At 44.3% G+C, this 21,211-nt stretch overlaps 1 protein-coding gene across 2 annotated transcripts; it reads left to right on the top strand.

Annotated features, from left to right (window-relative positions):
- The first annotated feature begins 11,233 nt into the window (after nucleotides 1-11,233).
- Nucleotides 11,234-20,951, top strand: SMIM12 (small integral membrane protein 12). 2 transcript variants are annotated; one of them, XM_068265412.1, is made up of 2 exons: nucleotides 11,234-11,367; nucleotides 20,231-20,951. In XM_068265412.1, exon 2 carries the CDS (start codon nucleotides 20,287-20,289, stop codon nucleotides 20,560-20,562), a length of 276 nt encoding a protein of 91 aa, XP_068121513.1. In that variant the 5' UTR covers nucleotides 11,234-11,367; nucleotides 20,231-20,286; the 3' UTR covers nucleotides 20,563-20,951. The 2 variants fall into 2 exon arrangements, with proteins under 2 accessions (XP_068121513.1, XP_068121512.1); XM_068265411.1 differs by having other exon boundaries at nucleotides 11,236-11,367; nucleotides 20,228-20,951.
- Nucleotides 20,952-21,211: the final 260 nt, after the last annotated feature.

The following is a 21,211-nucleotide window of genomic DNA, read 5'->3' as shown; positions in this document are numbered from 1 at the left end:
CAAACCATGCTATCCAGGGGGACCAAGTATTCTAAAATCCTGTCATGCTGTTATCAGTAGGGATGATCAATGATATAAATACTTCAGAGTTTGCAACTTTATGTACATATTTTTTTTTTAATGCAAATATATGCAGCTTGAAAATGGACCAATGAAGTTGCACCCAGGTTTAAACTGATTGGTCCAATTTAAAGCTGCATATATTTGCATAAAAAATATAAACTTGCATAAGGTTGGAATTATTTGCATATCATTGATCATCCTTAAGGCTCATACACACATAAGACTATAGTCTTTGGAAAATGAAAGATCACAGACCAATCTTACCACCCTTTATGTAGTATAAGAGCCATACTCTACACAGTCTTTTCTATGGAGCTGAACTCCACATCAGAAAAAACTCTTTGCAAGATGCTGCACACACAGATGCTGTACAGACACAAAAGATCTGTAGCTGCAAAAGATCTGTTCCTGCCAAAAATCCATTCCTGCAAATTGCAATGATAGTCTATGAGATCTGCAGATCATCATACACAATTCCGGGGAAATAATTACTTTTTTTGCAGTAGAAGCCACATTTTGGAGAAACTTAAGCTTGGTAAGGTTAGGCTATTTGCCACCTAATACTCTATAATAAAGTCCCTGCGTCACGCTGTCTCTGTGTAGCTGGGTCTGTGCTTTTTGCTACTGCGCATGTGCGCAGCATGGACCCAGCCTCACAGAGACAGGACGACTGGGCCAGGGAGCCCGGCGGCGTGTGAGCAGCGGGTGTGCGCGTGGCAGTTGGCGGGCGTGTGTGGCGAAAAACACAGACCTAGAGCCCGGTTTTAAACTGGCTTAGGTCTGCTAGTAAGAATATAATAGGGCTAAAAGGAATCTGGCAAGAGAGAATTGAACATGTTTTACTCCACATGTCAGGTCAAAAGGCCTAGGAAATGACCAACAAATGTGCCAATGCAGCTACATCCTCTGAAACATTTAGAAGATCTTGTATGGTTAAGCTTGTGAAGCCTATCCAGAGTGTAATGTACACAGTGTAGGAGTTTAATTGGAGACTATTGTGGAGTAAAACATGCTATTCCTTGATAGCATATGACAGCAATACACGCACATCTTATCTGATAAAGATTTCCACAGATCCGATCTCAAAATAAATGGGGATCAGGCTCATAATTCAAAGCAGAGCATAAGTAAAGGTGCGTACACACCTTTTTTTTGAAGGATGTCACCCATCAGAAATCGGGACTGATCCCCCTTGGATGACATCACTGGGTCGGGCTGCACAGGCGCAAGTCAGCTGTGTGGGTAACGCATTCTGTTGCTATGTGGAGGGAAGATAGAGTGACGTGTGCGTGACATCATGCATTGTGCACAAAAGAATTGGCTGTTGCTCAACATAAGCTGATCCTCTGGGCAGGGGCCACTGTACATACAACTGATTATCGGCTGAGGTGGTCTTTATCGGCTGCCTCCGCTGACTTAAAGGACAACTGTAGGGAGGTTGCCATGTTTTTTTTTCCTTTTGTGCAATACCAGTTGCCTGGCTGTCCTGCTGATCCTCTCTCTAATACTTTTAGCCATAGACCCTGAACAAGCATAGAGCAGATCAGATGTTTCCGACTTTAATGTGGGAACTGACAAGATTAGCTGCATGCTGGTTTCCAGTGTCATGCAGACATTACTGCATCCAAATAGGGCTGCCAGGCAACTAGTATTGCACAAGAGGAAAAAACCATGGCAGCCTCCCTACAGTTGTCCTTTAAATCAAGTGTGTGTATGAGGCTTGAAGGACCGCAATCGCAAAAAAAATTAAAATTACATGTAAACATTCTCCTATGTTGCTGTTACTTGCAGTAGGTAGTAGAAATTTGGCAGAACCGACAGGTTTTGAACTAGTCCATCTCTTACTGGGGGATTCTCAGCAAGGCTTTTATTCTTCATAGAGACACTCCCTGAAAAGGATTTATACAATGATGCTAGCCAGCCTCCCTGCTTGTTCCACACTTTTTTGGCAGTTGGACAGGGCAACTGACTGCAATTCACTAATGCTGCGTACACACTGGCGACTATGGTCGTTTGAAACAGCTAATTAACGATCGTTCCGCCGACAATCGGGGAAAAAACTTTACCCAACGATCATTAACACAAACGACAAAAGAACGACATCGGGAAGATGGAAATATCCAACCTGACAGATCGTATCTACCGACAATCGTTACAAAACTATAGTGTGTACAGACATTGGCCGAGAAAGATCGTTACAAGGGCCAATGCGCCTGCGTTGAATTCTGCCCAGCTTCCCTACTTCCTTTGTAGTGCGGCCGTAAAGATTGTTACATTGCTCATTTCAATTAAACTTTGTTTTCAAGTTAACAATCATATATTTGTATCTATTGTAACTCCATGTTAGTGGGTTTTTTATTTTATATAAATATGTACGCACCATTTCCTTCTGATTGTTCTTTTCTGCGAGAACGATAGTTAAAATGTGTATGATGATCGCTGCATCCCATCGTTGCATTCCTATTGTTGCCGTATCGTTCGTCTTTCAATTATCGTTCCTAGCGAACGATCGTTATCGCAAGTGTGTACGTAGCATAAGGGTGCATACACACATCATAGTCTTTGGAAAAAGGAAAGATCACAGGCCAATTTTACCCCCTTCCATGTAGTATGAGAGCCATACCTACAGTCTATTCTATTGAGCTGAACTCCCCATCAGATAGAAATCTTTGCAAGATGCTGTACACTAATCTTTTGAATGTGTACAGTATCTTTGTGTTCAGCATCTTGCAAAGATTTCTATCTGATGGGGAGTTCAGCTCAATAGAAAAGACTGTGAAGGTATGGCTCTCATACTACATGAAGAGTGGTAAAATTGGTCTGTGATCTTTCATTTTCCAAAGACTATAGTCTATGTGTATGCACCTTAAGTGCTTTTTGAAACTAAACAAAACCCTGACAATCCACCAGGAGGAGATGGGCTAATCCAAAACCTGTTGTTTCTGTCAGATTTTTACTACTTACTGCAAGTGACAGCAACATAGGAAAAAAGTAATTTATGGCTCATTTTACTTTGGAAGAAATGTACTTCTTAATTGTATGTGTTTACATGGATTTTAAATTTGATGATTCTTGCGATAGTGGTCCTCTTAAGAAATCATGCCTGTCTCAAGGCTCTTCTCTACAGATTACTTCAAAGGGCGTTTTTGCAAGGTTATCAGCTACTTGCTGAAGCCTGAAAGATTCTAGTGGAGGATAAAAATGTTGAATAAAGTATTGAGGGGAAGTTATTTTGAAAACTGTGACAAATTTACCTACTGAAGTGAACTTATGGTTAGACCACCATCTAAAAGCACATAATTGCCTTGATTCATAAAGCATTACCCCATTTGGTAAAGCACAAAACAGCTGACTTTACTGAACACTTTGGAAAATGTCAACTCATAAAGGCTGTTGCTGCAGGAAGTGAACTCTTTAATCCAGAAAATAATAAATACAATATATGTATTCTTGCGAATGCAATCGCTCTACAACGCGGTTTTGTGAGTTTTGCGTTTTTCCTATACCTTCTATCGAGGTGGAATCGCCTAAAAAATAAATAATGGCTCAAGCACCGCTTCTCTAAACGGAAACAAACCGCTTAGATATGAACTATCTCATATTTTAAAAAATCGCCTGCGCTTAAAAAAAAAAATAAAGCCTGCATTATGAACAAGCCCTAAAGGCCTGACATTTTACTGGCACCTCTGGTGTGGCAAAATCAGAGCAGAGACTGTGGGAAGCCAGCGTGACTCAGACAAGCAGAGAGGGATAAGCTATGACTGACAGGAGCAACTAGTGGGGAAATCACCTAAGCATGGCATGTGTAATGTCTCCTGGAAGTTCTTCTATGCTGTGGCAATTAAATAGAATGTTAAGAAAGACTTAGGGCCCGGTCTCACCTGAGCGGGAATCGCGCGACTCCCGCCCACGGCAAACCACTAGCGGTTTTACAAAAACGCTACACAATGTAGCGAGTGGCAGTGTTCTCACTGCCGTGGTTGCGTTTAGCGATAACCGCAACCGTGCTGCATGCAGCGGTTTGCCGGTGATGAGCGTTCCGCGATTAGCGTACATAGCACACTAATCGCAATCGCTCCAAAACCGACAGTGTCCAGTGATTTTTCCGCCCTAATCGCGGGAAAATCACTCCTGCAAAATGCCGGCGGTAATCGCCGTCGTTCTGCGATTATAAGTGTGAACGGGCCCTAGGGGCCCGTTTCCACTAGAGCGAATCTACATGCGTTTTCTGCATGCAGATTCGCATAGCCAGTAATAGTCAATGGGCCTGTTTCCATTTGCCAGGAAATCTGTGCGGTGGACACTGCAGAAAAAAATCTGCACAGCAGAGCCATCAGAATTCACATACCGCAAGGCTAGTGTGTGATTCGCATGTAATGTTTGTTCCAGGCCAGTTCAGGTTCACTTTAAAATGTGTGTCCAAAAAACAAATCCTTGTCTGCTTCTCCAGGAAGGTTGCGCAACATCTGCATTAATACACAAAGCTGTTAATAAGTTTTTAGCAGTGGAATAATACCGCAACATAACAATTGGTTCTCAGCACTAAGGCCTAGTGCACACCAGAGCGGTTCGGCTGCAGTTTGCGATCCGCTTGCGGGTGCGGATCTGCTAGGGTAATGTATTTCAATGGGCTGGTGCACACCAGAGCGGGAGGCGTTTTGCAGAAACGCATACTCCCGGGCTGCTGCAGATTTTGGATTGCGGATGCGTTTCTGCCTCAATGTTAAGTATAGGAAAAACGCAAACCGCTCTGAAAAAACGGCACTTCAGAGCGGTTTGCCAGGCATTTTTTGTTACAGTAGCTGTTCAGTAACAGCTTTACTGTAACAATACATGAAATCTACTATACCAAAACCGCTACACAAAACCGCAAAACGCTAGCTGAAACGCTGCAGAAAAAGAAGAAAAAGCGTTTCAAAATCTGCTAGCATTTTGCGGATCTGCTAGCGGTTTTTGGTGTGCACTAGGCCTAAGGCATAGCTCCCAACTGTCCCTCTTTTCTCCTCATTTGTCCCTCTTTCAGGACTTTGTCCCTCTTTCTATGTAAATAAATATTTCACTACTAAAAAATGTTTGATTGACTCTTAACGCTATTCCCATCCTTTAAATTGATATATTACTTTTTAAATTGTTAATATGAAGGAAAATGAACCCAGGATAGAAAGGACCAGTGTGGTTTGAATTATAAACTACATATTTTTCTTATGAAATCTTTATGGCATGTGTGACTAGGGGTGTACTGGGGGCGAGATCAGGGGTGTGGCAGGGGCGTGGCTTAAGTGTCCCTCTTTCTCATCTCAAAAAGTTGGGAGGTATGACTAAGGAGTGACAAGCTCTCAGTGACAGTCAGGGGTTAAATGTGACCAGAAATATCCATCACCTACATGTTGTCCTCTGGGCTCTAAGCGTTTGCAGTGGTGGTGATATCATTTCTGGTATTTGCGTATGACTTATCACCAAGGTGAATTCACTAAGCTGTTTGTTGTTCTTTTACCACCAGTGGTGCTAAGATAAAGACCATTCTTAAAGGGACCCTGAACAGGTTATAAAATCAGAATTTTCCCTTACCTGGCGCTTTCCCCAGCCCACCGCAGCCCGCGATTTCCCTCTGCGTACTCCTGGCTCCTTCCCTCATCACGGCAACTTCGGCCTGAAGTTGTCAGGGCTGCTTCGGTTGGCATGATCATGCGTATCGTCCTCGGTGGGAAGCAGCCCTGATGACTTCAGGCCGAAATCGCTGTATACCGGAGCTGGGACCAGGGAAGAAGCCAGGAGGACGCCGTGGGATCTTGTGGGCTACGGTGGGCTGGAGGAAGCCCCGGGTAAATGCAAATTCTGATTTTATAACCTGTTCAGGGTCCCTTTTAAAATACAGATAAAATTCATAAACTACACGAAATTCATAAAGCTTGCGTGTCAATTGACTATTGCTCTGTCGTGTGGTAATAAAGTCCAAGCCTGTTCTTATTTATCATCACTCTCAACTGGTTTTATTTGATTACCGCTCACATCCACCCCTGCTAGTCTGCAGGAGTGGATGAACGCAAGGATAGTTTTTGCCATTGACTCATGCAAACCTTCACTCTCCTCTTCCTTAAAGAGACACTGAAGCGGAAAAAAATATGATATAGTGAATTGGTTGTGTACTATGAATAATTACTAGAAGATTAGCAGCAAAGAAAATATTCTCATACTTTTATTTTCAGGTATATAGTGTTTTTTCTAACATTGCATCATTCTATAATATGTGCAGATTACACAACCCTCAGCATTCAAAACGAGTCTTTCAGAGCAGTCTGTGAAGTAATGACCTCTCCTCTAGCAGAGGAAAAGTAAATAGTTCAGGAACAGTTGAGATAATAAAAGTCAGACAACAGCCCTCTCCACGACTACTTAGTCGGAGAGCTTAATGGCTTGTTTGCATAGAGATAACTGGAGTTTCTCAACTCTTCCTGTACTGGAAACAATTACACTGATGTATCTGATCTAAAGGTAGCCATACACTGGTCGATTTGCCATTAGATCGACCAGCTGACAGATCCCTATCTGATCGAATCTGATCAGAGAGGGATCGTATGGCTGCCTTTACTGCAAACAGATTGTGAATCGATTTCAGCCTGAAACCGATCACAATCTGTTGAGCTGCTCCTGCCGCCTGTGCCCCCCCCCCCCCCCCGTATACATTACCTGACGCTGGCTCCCGGGCGTCTTCTCCGCGCTGCACCGCTCTGTTCTTACTCCATCCTGGCGCTTCCTGTGTCACTCCGTGACCAGGAAGTTCAAATAGAGCGCCCTGTATTTGAACTTCCTGGTCACTGCAGTGACACAGGAAGCGCCGGGATGGAGCCGGAACAGAGCGTTGCAGCGCGGAGAAGACGCCCGGGAGCCAGCGTCAGGTAATGTATACCTGATCGGATCGGCCGCCGCTAGCGACGCGCACCCTACCCGCGGGCGATTGAGGGTAATTTCCCGCACGGCGCGATCGACGGACCGATCCGATTTCGGGAGGAAATCGGATCGGCGGGTGCGTTTAGCGCGAACGATTGGCAGCAGATTCGATCCCAGGATCGAATCTGCTGTCGAAACGGCCGCGAATCGGGCCTGTGTATGGCCACCTTTAATGTTTTATTTCTTAGCTGTGCTACACATACAAATCATATCATCATTTTTTTTTTCGCTTCAGTGTCTCTTTAAAGGAGAACTGAAGAGAGAGGTACCGTATATGGAGGCTGTCATGTTTATTTCCTTTTAATCAATACCAGTTGCCTGGCAGCCCTGCTGGTCTATTTCTCTGCAGTAGTATCTGAATAGAACCAGAAACAAGCATGCAGCTAGTCTGGTCAGATCTGACTTTAAAGTCTGAACCACTGAAACACCTGATCTGCTGCATGCTTGTTCAGGGGCTATGGCTAATAGTATTTGAGGCAGTGGATCAGCAGGGCTGCCAGGCAACTGGTATTGCTTAAAAGGAAATAAACATGACAGCCTCCATATACCTCTCTCTTCAGTTCCCCTTTAAAGAGGAACTCTAGTGAATATAACGTAATGAACAAAAGTGCTTATTTTTTTAAAGTAATGATGTATAAATGATTTGGTCAGTGTTTGCTCATTGTAAAATCTTTCCTCTTCCCGATTTACATTCTGACATTTATCACATTTATCACATGGTGACATTTTTACTGCTGGCCGGTGATGTCAGTGGAATTAGCTGCTGCTTGCTTTTTCGGCAGTTGGAAACAGCTGTTATTTCCCACAATGCAACAAGCCTCCCACAGTGGGGTGTCAGTACCTAGGTCCTGACCTCACACTGTGGGAGGGGTTTCACCACAATATCAGCCATACAGAGCCCCCTAATGATCTATTTGAGAAAAGGTAAAGATTTCTCATGGGAAAGGGGGTATCAGCTACTGATTGGGATAAAGTTCAATCCTTGGTTATGGTTTCTCTTTAAGGTGGCTATTAACAATACGATTCTTCGGACAATCGATTCTCTGATTCAATCCTAATATCATATCGTAATCTCAACAGTTTGGGCCTAACAGAACACGAACAGAAGTTAAGCTGCTAACCAATTCGATCAGGTTAATGGAAAACTGTATTGATTCAATCAATATTATGATCAAATTGGAGAATTAATCATCTGAAGAACAGCATTGTTAATGACCACCTTAAAAGTGTGCATTAATGGTACAATTTTTTAATCAGATGTGATCTTTCAACGTGTGCCGTTAATGATCAAATTGCACAGAAAACTGTGTGGCAAAAATCGATGTTAAACGATTCTATGGTCTATTGTAGCAGAAAATGTAATTGATCCGAATGTTGGATTTTATGATCGAATTTGGGGAGAGAAAATGTCCTAATCAACACGTTTATGGGAACAATCGATAATGACCTTCTGATTACTTTAGTAATCGTAAAAATCACAATGAAAGATCGTATCTGATGGAAAAATTGTACCATTAATGGCAACTTTTAGGCTATGTTCACAGTGGCCATTGTGTTCCCTGCCCCAGCATTAACACAACGGATCTGGAAAGTGGTGCTGCACATTATGTCATATACAGTGAAGCATACAGACGATGAAATGTATGCTTCACTGTTAACGAGCGCTTTCTAGGGTATCACACTGCTTGCAGTGCATTACACTGAAATGCACCTGCCACACAGTGAATGATGCATTGATGGTGCATTGCAGTTCGGCAAGCTGCATTACGAAGCGGCCATTATACCGCATCACAACACCGAGAACATAGCCTATAGGTGCATACACTATGCAATTTTCCCTCAGTTGGCTCTGGGAAGGTGAAAGGTAAGAGGACACCCAATAGTTTCAGGGACGGTCATAAGAAAAAGGGCCACCTTATGCTGCTTGCTAAGAGCCCCACTATGTTTTGAACATGTGTTTGATGGGTGTGCTAGAATGTTGGACCCCCCCCGGCCTACTATTTGTGGCAAGGCCCCATAGGCTGGTGCCTAGGGCAATAGTACTGGCCAGGCACAGAAAGCTCCCGGTGATGGGAGCGCAGCAGGGTGGGCGTACGCATGTGCAGTAAGCTCCAACTGGCCTAGATACTGGGAGCCCTTATGAAGGATACAAAGGTGGAGGGAGTAATCAGGCCGGGAGAGGCTGGATGAAGCCCCACGTATGTATGAATTTTTGTTTTTTATTCATCTCAAGTTCCCTTTAACAAGCCAAATGCCAGCACACACCCGACCAGTACGTAGCCGCCCTGCTATCTGTGAACATCGCAAGTGGCTACGGACTCGATACATGGGGCTTGATTCACAAAGCGGTGATAACTCAGTTATCACGCCTAAAAGACTTTAGGCGTGATAACCTTTGCACCACTGAGTTATCACCGATTTGTGCTGCTCTTCGCGCGAAGCTACCGCGCGTACGCCCCATAGGGCTTAATGGGAGCTTCGCGCGAAGCGCCGGGTGCTGCGCGCGCGCGCGCGGAAAACTTTGCGCGAGTTTCTTCTTATCACGCCTAAACTGAGTTTAGGTGTGATAAAGGGCTTTTCACAGGCGTGCAAACACTTTGCACCGCTTTGTGAATCAAGCCCATGGTCTTGAAACAGCCCTAATTGAGAGGTGAGACGATTGTCGACCAAACCAGCCTCCGCACCCCTTGTACAACTCTGCACTTTATGCTGCTCAACTATCTGTGGGATCTGATAAGTATTGCTTGTCTTTTACTACATGCCATTTTTTTCTGAAGATGTGAATTAAAAGTTTGAAGTTTTACTATATAAGTGAGTTGCTCCTGGAATCTGCTCTCTATTGTTGGCTACGGACTCGGTGCCGGCATTGCAGAGTCATGCAAGCGGAGCTGAGCAACAGCCTGTCTCTTGCCTCTCTGGGCACCAGCGCCAAAACTTCAGCATCTCCTTCGCCAGCTACTGGACATTTCTCACTCTCCAGCCGGCATCAGCATGTGACTCACCTGTAATGTAACGTGCTGATGTGTCACATGATGATGCTGGGAGGTAAAAGAGAGATGCACAGTGGCTGGAGGGGAAAAGCACGTTTCTGCGCTTGAGCCCAGGCAGGCTACTTGCCAGGGCAGGGGGTTTGTGAGGAAAACCGCTATCTTAAAGGGGAACTGAAGTAAGAGGTATACGGAGGCTGCCATATTTATTTCCTTTTAATCAATACCAGTTGCCTGGTAGCCCTGCCGGTTTATTTTTCTGCAGTAGTATCTGAATAACACCAGAAACAAGCATGCAGCTAGTCTTGTCAGATCTGACTTTAAAGTCTGAAACACCTGATCTGCTGCATGCTTGTTCAGGGGCTATGGCTAATAGTATTAGAGGCAGAGGATCAGCAGGAGGGCCTGGCAACTGGCATTGCTTAGATGGAAATACATATGGCAGCCTCCACATCTCTATCACTTCAGTTGTTCTTTAACTATACTGAAGGGGGAGACGGCTACTATACTGAAGGGGAGGTCCTGCTGCATCCATTTCCACTGCCCAAAACAAAAAACATCAGTGGCATGCTGCTTGGGGCTCCTCTACTGTCAAATCTTCCGGCTCCACCTTGCCTATTCTGCCTTCCCCATTAAAGGACAACTGAAGTGAGAGGGATATGGAGGCTGCCATATCTATTTTCTTTTAAACAATACCAGTTCCCTGCCAGCCCTGTTGATCTATTTGGCTGCAGAAGTGTCTGAATCACAGCAGAAACAAGCACACAGCTAATCTTACTAGATCTGTCAATTATGTCAGAAACACCTGATCTGCTGCATGCTTGTTCGGGGTCTATTGCTAAAAGTATAGGAGTCAGAGGATCAGCAGGACTGCCAGGCAACTGGTATTGTTTAAAAGAAAAATATTGCAGCCTCCATATCCCTCTCATTGCAGTTGTCCTTTAACAGCTGTGGTCAGATTATCCAGTGTTCCCGCACTCATTTCCCACCACGGATAGCACAGAAGTTCAGTCACAAGCATATATGTATCTCTTTTCTTCTTACAGCTACAATGAAATTCTCTGCTGGGTCTGATGATCAGAGAAGTAGGAAGACCAAGCCGAACAATTGCAGAGCAGCTGTAGAAGAGGAAACATGTCTTTGTCCTAACAGCTTGTGGTAACAAAACACCACCACATGGGGGCAGTACGTCTATAGAAAAATGGATTGTAATGCCACATGACCTCCTCGGCAGGAAGGACAGAGGGACCAACCAATCAAAAAGTTAATGTAAGCAATATCAGCCAATGACGGCTTCACTTCCGATGAGGAAGTACATACGGAAGACATGAGGCACTGGAGAGCATAGACTGAGCTCAAAGTCACTTAGGTAAGGCAAGGCTGAGAGAATATCTGCGTGGCGTATACACTGTGTCGCTATTACAGAATTACTTCATCTAATAAACGCTCAGAGCTGTGCATAGTGATTACGTAGTACAGGTTAATGGCGTTGTGCTGCTGTTTTGCATAGGAGCTTGTTGACGTGAGATCCACAGGCTCCTATGTGAAACATGTTTCTTTTCAAATAGCACTATATGTGTCTATAAAGTATGACAATAAAGTTGTCAGAGTGGATGGGGGTAGCAATCGTGTGATAAATTACCTTATATATTATTAAGGTAATACAGTACTACAGACTTTACTCACTGTTCTATGTTTCCTTTTGGTGCACTACATCATAGGTTCTCAAAGTGTGATACACGTACCCCAGGGGGTACTTCTGATGGTTCCAAGGGGTACTCGGGCTTGATATACTTATCCAAGAATAACAAATTTTAGAGTTTTAGAAAATTATAAATCTTATTTAAGCAACACCAGATTAGTAGTTTAGCTAATTAAAAGCAATAGTAAATGCTTGGGAATTGTTTAGAACCAATTATAATGTACTATGATTAAATATATATTTTGTCAAGGGGTACTTGTGATAATGTTTACTATGCTAGGGGGTACTTGGTGAGTACATGGTTTTAAAAGGGGTACACACTGATAAAATGTTGAAAAACACTGCACTACATGACATGAAATTATGAAAGTCAAGTTATGTTTGCACAGCTCAGTATGGGTAACTCATAGTTGCTTAGATCCAGTCTTTGCTGCTGAAGCTTGAATTTATCCTGGATTTTTGCATTTTTAATCCTAATAGAAACTCTCTCCTTGATTAGTGATTATAAACAGTCTCTGGTCAAAAATATTTAACTATTGACACAGATAAGAAAGGGGTTTATATTTTTTTTTTTCACACCAAGCCTGGAAATTGTAAGCTCACAAGGACAGGGACCTCCCCCCTTAGTTGTTGTTTTGTAAATTGTTTTTGTGCAATGTGTCAAATAAACATCGATCAGTATTGATGATGTTATTCAAACTACACTTCAATTGTATGTATCGGTTCTTGTGTCACTGGCTGTCCTGACTGTACAGTATGTTGAACTGCTCATCTATCTAAAAGACAAACACTTACATATTTTCTCCTGGTTGACTCAAAGCGCCAGAGCTGCAGCCACTAGGACGCGCTCTATAAGCAGTAGCAGTGTTAGGGAGACTTGCCTAAGGACTCCTACTGAATAGATGCTGGCTTAACCACCTTAGCGGTAAGGACGAGCTCAGCTCGTCCATTACCGCCAGAGGGTGCCGCTCAGGCCCTGCTGGGCCGATTTTCATCAAATAAAAAGCAGCACACGCAGCCGGCACTTTGCCAGCCGCGTGTGCTGCCTGATCGCTGCCGCTCTGCGGCGAAAGAGGGTCCCCCCAGCCGCCCGAGCCCTGCGCAGCCGGAACAAACAGTTCTGGCCAGCGCTAAGGGCTGGATCGGAGGCGGCTGACGTCAGGACGTCACTCCGCTCGTCACCATGGTGACGAGGAAAGCCAAACAAGGAAGGCTGCTCATTGCAGCCTTCCTTGTTACTTATGCTTGCCGGAGGCGATTAGAAGAACGCCTCCGGAGCGCCCTCTAGTGGGCTTTCATGCAGCCAACTTTCAGTTAGCTGCATGAAATAGGTTTTTTTTTTATTAAAAAAAAACCCTCCCGCAGCCGTCCTGGCAATCTCAATAGAACGCCAGGGTGGTTAATGAACAGGCAGAGCTGAGATTCTAACCCAGGTCTCCTGTGTCAGAGGCAGAGCCCTTAACCACTTGAGGACCTAGGGCTTTCTACCCCTTAAGGACCGGCCACTTTTTTTCCATTCAGACCACTGCAGCTTTCACGGTTTATTGCTCGCTCATACAACCTACCACCTAAATGAATTTTGGCTCCTTTTCTTGTCACTAATAAAGCTTTCTTTTGGTGCTATTTGATTGCTCCTGCGATTTTTACTTTTTATTATATTCAGCAAAAAAGACATGAATTTTGGCAAAAAAATGATTTTTTTAACTTTCTGTGCTGACAGTTTTCAAATAAAGTAAAATTTCTGTATACATGCAGCGCGAAAAATGTGGACAAACATGTTTTTGATAAAAAAAAACCATTCAGTGTATATTTATTGGTTTGGGTAAAAGTTATAGCGTTTACAAACTATGGTGCAAAAAGTGAATTTTCCCATTTTCAAGCATCTCTGACTTTTCTGACCCCCTGTCATGTTTCATGAGGGGCTAGAATTCCAGGATAGTATAAATACCCCCCAAATGACCCCATTTTGGAAAGAAGACATCCCAAAGTATTCACTGAGAGGCATAGTGAGTTCATAGAAGATATTATTTTTTGTCACAAGTAAGCGGAAAATGACACTTTGTGAGAAAAAAAAAGAAAAAAAAAAGTTTCCATTTCTTCTAACTTGCGACAAAAAAAAAATGAAATCTGCCACGGACTCACCATGCCCCTCTCTGAATACCTTGAAGGGTCTACTTTCCAAAATGGGATCATTTGTGGGGTGTGTTTACTGTCCTGACATTTTGGGGGGTGCTAAATTGTAAGCACCCCTGTAAAGCCTAAAGGTGCTCATTGGACTTTGGACCCCTTAGCGCAGTTAGGCTGCAAAAAAGTGCCACACATGTGGTATTGCCGTACTCAGGAGAAGTAGTATAATGTGTTTTGGGGTGTATTTTTACACATACCCATGCTGGGTGGGAGAAATATCTCTGTAAATGACAATTTGTTAATTTTTTTTACACACAATTGTCCATTTACAGAGATATTTCTCCCACTCAGCATGGGTATGTGTAAAAATACACCACAAAACACATTATACTACTTCTCCTGAGTACGGCGATACCACATGTGTGGCCCTTTTTTGCACCCTAACTGCGCTAAAGGGCCCAAAGTCCAATGAGTACCTTTAGGATTTCACAGGTCATTTTGAGAAATTTCGTTTCAAGACTACTCCTCACGGTTTAGGGCCCCTAAAATGCCAGGGCAGTATAGGAACCCCACAAATGACCCCATTTTAGAAAGAAGACACCCCAAGGTATTCCGTTAGGAGTATGGCGAGTTCATAGAAGATTTTATTTTTTGTCACAAGTTAGCGGAAAATGACACTTTGTGAAAAAACACAATTAAAATCAATTTCCGCTAACTTTTGACAAAAAATAAAATCTTCTATGAACTCACCATACTCCTAACGGAATACCTTGGGGTGTCTTCTTTCTAAAATGGGGTCATTTGTGGGGTTCCTATACTGCCCTGGCATTTTAGGGGCCCTAAACCGTGAGGAGTAGTCTTGAAACCAAATGTCGCAAAATGACCTGTGAAATCCTAAAGGTACTCATTGGACTTTGGGCCCTTTAGCGCAGTTAGGGTGCAAAAAAGTGCCACACATGTGGTATCGCCATACTCGGGAGAAGTAGTACAATGTGTTTTGGGGTGTATTTTTACACATACCCATGCTGGGTGGGAGAAATACCTCTGTAAATGGACAATTGTGTGTAAAAAAATCAAAAGATTGTCATTTACAGAGGTATTTCTCCCACCCAGCATGGGTATGTGTAAAAATACACCCCAAAACACATTGTACTACTTCTCCCGAGTACGGCGATACCACATGTGTGGCACTTTTTTGCACCCTAACTGCACTAAGGGGCCCAAAGTCCAATGAGTACCTTTAGGATTTCACAGGTCATTTTTGTTTCAAGACTACTCCTCACGGTTTAGGGCCCCTAAAATGCCAGGGCAGTATAGGAACCCCACTAATGACCCCATTTTAGAAAGAAGACACCCCAAGGTATTCCGTTAGGAGTATGGTGAGTTCATAGAAGTTTTTATTTTTTTGTCACAAGTTAGCGGAAATTGATTTTAATAGTTTTTTTTCACAAAGTGTCATTTTCCGCTAACTTGTGACAAAAAATAAAATCTTCTATGAACTCACCATACTCCGTACGGAATACCTTTGGGTGTCTTCTTTCTAGAATGGGGTCATTTGTGGGGTTCCTATACTGCCCTGGCATTTTAGGGGCCCTAAACCGTGAGGATTAGTCTTGAAACCAAATGTCGCAAAATGACCTGTGAAATCCTAAAGGTACTCATTGGACTTTGGGCCCCTTAGCGTACTTAGGGTGTAAAAAAGTGCCACACATGTGGTACCGCTGTACTCAGGAGAAGTAGTATAATGCGTTTTGGGGTGTATTTTTACACATACCCATGCTAAGTGGGAGAAATATCTCTGTAAATGACAATTGTTTGATTTTTTTACACACAATTGTCCATTTACATAGAAATTTCTCCCACCCAGCATGGGTATGTGTAAAAATACACCCCAAAACACATTATACTACTTTTCCTGAGTACGGCGGTACCACATGTGTGACACTTTTTTGCAGCCTAGGTGCGCTAAGGGGCCCAACGTCCTATTCACAGGTCATTTTGAAGCATTTGTTTTCTAGACTACTCCTCGCGGTTTAGGGCCCCTAAAATGCCAGGGCAGTATAGGAACCCCACAAGTGACCCCATTTTAGAAAGAAGACACCCCAAGGTATTCCGTTAGGTGTATGGCGAGTTCATAGAAGATTTTATTTTTTGTCACAAGTTAGTGAAACATGACACTTTGTGAAAAAAAACCAATAAAAATTAATTTCCGCTAACTTTTGACAAAAAATAAAATCTTCTATGAACTCGTCATACACCTAACATAATACCTTGGGGTGTCTTTTTTTTCTAAAATGGGGTCACTTGTGGGGTTCCTATACCGCCCTGGCATTTTACAGGCCCAAAACCGTGAGTAGTCTGGAAACCAAATGTCTCAAAATGACTGTTCAGGGGTATAAGCATCTGTAAATTTTGATGACAGGTGGTCTATGAGGGGGCGAATTTTGTGGAACCGGTCATAAGCAGGGTGGCCTTTTAGATGACAGGTTGTATTGGGCCTGATCTGATGGATAGGAGTGCTAGGGGGGTGACAGGAGGTGATTGATGGGTGTCTCAGGGGGTGGTTAGAGGGGAAAATAGATGCAATCCATGCACTGGGGAGGTGATCGGAAGGGGGTCTGAGGGTTTGGCCGAGTGATCAGGAGCCCACACGGGGCAAATTGGGGCCTGATCTGATGGGTAGGTGTGCTAGGGGGTGACAGGAGGTGATTGATGGGTGTCTCAAGGTGTGATTAGAGGGGGGAATAGATGCAAGCAATGCACTGGCGAGGTGATCAGGGCTGGGGTCTGAGGGCATTCTGAGGGTGTGGGCGGGTGATTGAGTGCCCTAGGGGCAGATAGGGGTCTAATCTGATAGGTAGCAGTGACAGGGGGTGATTGACGGGTAATTAGTGGGTGTTTAGGGTAGAGAATAGATGGAAACACTGCGCTTGGGTGGTGATCTGATGTCGGATCTGCGGGCGATCTATTGGTGTGGGTGGGTGATCAGTTTGCCCGCAAGGGGCAGGTTAGGGGCTGATTGATGGGTGGCAGTGACAGCGGGTGATTGATGGGTGGCAGTGACAGGGGGTGATTGATGGGTGGCAGTGACAGGGGGTGATTGATGGGTGATTGATAGGTGATTGACAGGTAATCAGTGGGTTATTACAGGGGAGAACAGATGTAAATATTGCACTGGCGAATTGATAAGGGGGGGTCTGAGGGCAATCTGAGCGTGTAGGCGGGCGATTGGGTGCCCGCAAGGGGCAGATTAGGGTCTGATCTGATAGGTAACAGTGACAGGTGGTGATAGGGAGTGATTGATGGGTGATTGATGGGTAATTAGTGGGTGTTTAGAGGAGAGAATAGATGGAAACACTGCGCTTGGGTGGTGATCTGATGTCGGATCTGCGGGCGATCTATTGGTGTGGGTGGGTGATCAGATTGCCCGCAAGGGGCAGGTTAGGGGCTGATTGATGGGTGGCAGTGACAGGGGGTGACAGGGGGTGATTGATGGGTGATAGGTGATTGGCAGGTGATTGACAGGTGATCAGTGGGTTATTACAGGGAAGGACAGATGTAATTAATGCACTGGCGAATTGATAAGGGGGGGGGGGGGGGTCTGAGGGCAATCTGAGCGTGTGGGCGGGTGATTGGGTGCCCGCAAGGGGCAGATTAGGGTCTGATCTGATAGGTAACAGTGACAGGTGGTGATAGGGGGTGATTGATGGGTGATTGATGGGTAATTAGTGGGTGTTTAGAGAAGATAACAGATGTAAACGATACATTTGGGAGGTAATCTGACGGCGGGTTTGCGGGCGATCTAATGGTGTGGGTGGGTGATCAGATTGCCCGCAAGGGGCAGGTTAGGGGCTGATTGATGGGTGGCAGTGACAGGGGGTGATTGATGGGTGATAGGTGATTGGCAGGTGATTGACAGGTGATCAGTGGGTTATTACAGGGAAGAACAGATGTAATTAATGCACTGGTGAATTGATAAGGGGGGGGTCAGAGGGCAATCTGAGCGTGTGGGCGGGTGATTGGGTGCCCGCAAGGGGCAGATTAGGGTCTGATCTGATAGGTAAAAGTGACAGGTGGTGATAGGGGGTGATTGATGGGTGATTGATGGGTAATTAGTGGGTGTTTAGAGGAGAGAATAGATGTAAACAATGGATTTGGGAGGTGATCTGATGTCGGATCTGTGGGCGATCTATTGGTGTGGGGGGGTGATCAGATTGCCCGCAAGGGGCAGGTTAGGGGCTGATTGATGGGTGGCAGTGACAGGGGGTGATTGACGGGTGATTGACGGGTGATTGACGGGTGATTGACGGGTGATTGACGGGTGATCAGGGGGATAGATGCATACAGTAAACAGGGGGGGGTGGTCTGGGGGGGGGTCTGGGGAGAATCTGAGGGGTGGGGGGTGATCAGGAGGGGGCAGGGAGCAGGGGGGGGGATAAAAAAAAAAATAGCGTTGACAGATAGTGACAGGGAGTGATTGATGGGTGATTAGGGGGGTGATTGGGTGCAAACAGGGGTCTGGGGGGTGGGCAGGGGGGGTCTGATGGGTGCTGTGGGCGATCTGGGGCAGGGGGGGAGAAATCAGTGTGCTTGGGTGCAGACTAGGGTGGCTGCAGCCTGCCCTGGTGGTCCCTCGGACACTGGGACCACCAGGGCAGGAGGCAGCCTGTATAATACACTTTGTAAACATTACAAAGTGTATTATACACTTTGTATGCGGCGATCGCGGGGTTAACATCCCGCCGGCGCTTCCGTATAGCCGGCGGGATGTTGCGGCGAGCGATCGGTGACAGGCGCTGGCGGAGGATCGCGTCACGGATGACGCGATCGCTCCGCCCATGCCCTTAAATGGACCGCCGCCTCTGTGGGTGAGGCCGTCCTGAAGGGCTCCACTTCCCCGCCGCCCCTGTGTAGTGGGCGGTCGGGAAGTGGTTAAAGTGGACCTGAACTCTTGCAAAGGACAGATGTAAAACATATAGAAATGCACCCTGTATGTATTTAGAGAGTTTAGCCTGTGTAATTCCCCCTCATTTGTGTATAATCACAAGTTGTAATTTGATGAATCAGGAAGTAGAAACAAAACATTTATTTTAGGATTTGTATCAGCTGTAACAAAGAAATGTTTTTTTCATTTAAAGGTTATTATGCTGTTGCTTATCTTTTAGAGCAGAGAGGACGTTCTGAGTTCAGGTCCGCTTTAACCATTACACTATCCATCCAGCTATGCTCCCCATTGTATTTTTTTGCATGTTGTACAGTGCTACAGAATATGTTGGTACTCTGTAAATAAAATCATGATAGGTAATATAATATGTAAAAGTAGGTACAAGGGCAAAATAAAAGCTTAGTGAATGAATGTATCCCTTAGGTCTGTGCAAAGTACAAGCAGACATGAACTGTATAGGGGGAGACCAGTTTGCCACAACAGAAGTGGTTAAAGCGGACTAGAACTCAGAACTTCCTCTCTGCTCTAAAAGTTAAGCAACCGCATAATAACCTTTAAAGATAAACATTTCTATGTTACAGCAGATACAAATCCTGCTATAAATCTGCAGTGTGTCTACTTCCTGCTTTCATGGAAGCAGACATATTGTTAACATCCTGAGTTTACATATGATATCTCTGCTGTGGCAGTCAGGTGACACAGTTGAGGGATCAAATTACAACTTGTAATTAGTCACAGATAAAGAGGGATTAGACAGACTAAACTCTCTAAATATATACAGGGTGCATTTCTCTGTTTTCCTTCTGTCCTGTGACAGCCTCACGCCAGTGGGCAGTTGCAGAGTGGCTCTCCCAGGACCGCCTAATGCCGATTGGCGTCAAGTCCTGAGGGCGGAGATTAGCAGGGAACGCATGCGCGATCATTCCCTGCTGAGACACTAAGTGGAGCTGCGTGGTCAGCCTGCCAGCCCGTGATTGCGGCTGGCATTTATATTGTACAGCACTGCGATCTAGTGCCCTACTGGGGACAGCCCTGTCACTTGGCTGTCCCCTGGAGTGGCAGGAAAACAGGTCCTTCTCATAGGCTGATGCCTATGATAGGCGATCTTAGCGATTGGGTCTTGTGGGAAGAGGAAAAAAAAATAGCATCTTTTTTTTTTCAAAAAAGAACAGTAATATTAATAAAAAAAAATCATAGCAGCAATCAGATCCCACCAGCAGAAATCTCTGTTGGTGGGCAGAAAAAGGAGGCAAGATTTATTTGGCTGCTAAGTTGTATGGCCATGTAATAAACTGCTGGTATTCCTGAAACTGACTGTATATATATATATATATTCTTCATATGACTACTATGAACAAGCCATGTTTTGGATATGTTTGATGTGTTAATCAGAATAGTGATGTAAATAATATAGTTTTTCTGGTTGTAATAAATCCTTTTTGTTTCTGATTTTAGTAGACTGTTGCAAGGAGCTGCCTTCCTGTAACAACAGTTTTGTACACATCTGAGACAGAATGTGGCCTGTTATATGGACAATGGCAAGGACATATGCTCCATATGTCACCTTCCCAATAGCAGTGGTGGTGGGTGCTGTAGGATATCAGCTTGAATGGTTTATTCGTGGAACCCCAAAACAGACTGTGGAAGAACTGAGCATTCTGGAGAAAAGAGAAGAAAGAGCCCTGCAGGAGGCAGCGGGACGTGATCTCACCGAGGTTCTGAGTCTAAAGGAAAAACTGGAATTTACACCTAAAGCCGTCCTAAACCGCAACAGACAGGAGAAAAGTTAAGAGTACCTCACACCTTCTAATATAGATTTTATTCTAAATAGACCATACATCTTATGGAAGAACACTGAATCAGCTCAGAGGAATGAGCGATGGAATATAAGGATAGATTATAAGGATAGATTCACATGAAAGACCGTTCTGTTGAATCAGACTTTTATTTTAAATCTCTGCACAAAGCTTCATGTGTGTCCACCTTTGCAACAATTTATTACAATTTGTTACTTTGTATTGTTGTCTGCTACAATGATTTCAGCTCCACTGATTTCAAAATGACATTCAAGTGTAACAGTATTTGCTGGGGTGATCAGCTGTTGCATGGCACATGATGCAATGTATTTTCTTCTAAATAAAGTTATGGGGTGATATTTGTTGCCTCATCACAGATTTTAGGTGCATGAAAAGAAAAATGCTGATTATTTTGGAATTTGCTCAGTGATCCAATAGCACCTCAGAAGATATGTGCTGCTCTCCCTTCTTTTTATGTGGTCTTTCAGCATAAACTCTGTTGTTAAAATGAATCTTATGTTAGCTACACATATAGTCTATTATGGCCCAGTATGCCAAGCTGATCGATCATTGTCCTTCATTCTTTCAGATAGTGAACAATTCCTACTAATACATGGCATGCTTAGTCACAATAGAGAAAAGT

This window comes from Hyperolius riggenbachi, chromosome 2, assembly GCF_040937935.1.
Source record: "Hyperolius riggenbachi isolate aHypRig1 chromosome 2, aHypRig1.pri, whole genome shotgun sequence".
NCBI lineage: Eukaryota > Metazoa > Chordata > Amphibia > Anura > Hyperoliidae > Hyperolius > Hyperolius riggenbachi.
This window is presented reverse-complemented; position numbering and strand designations above follow the sequence as displayed.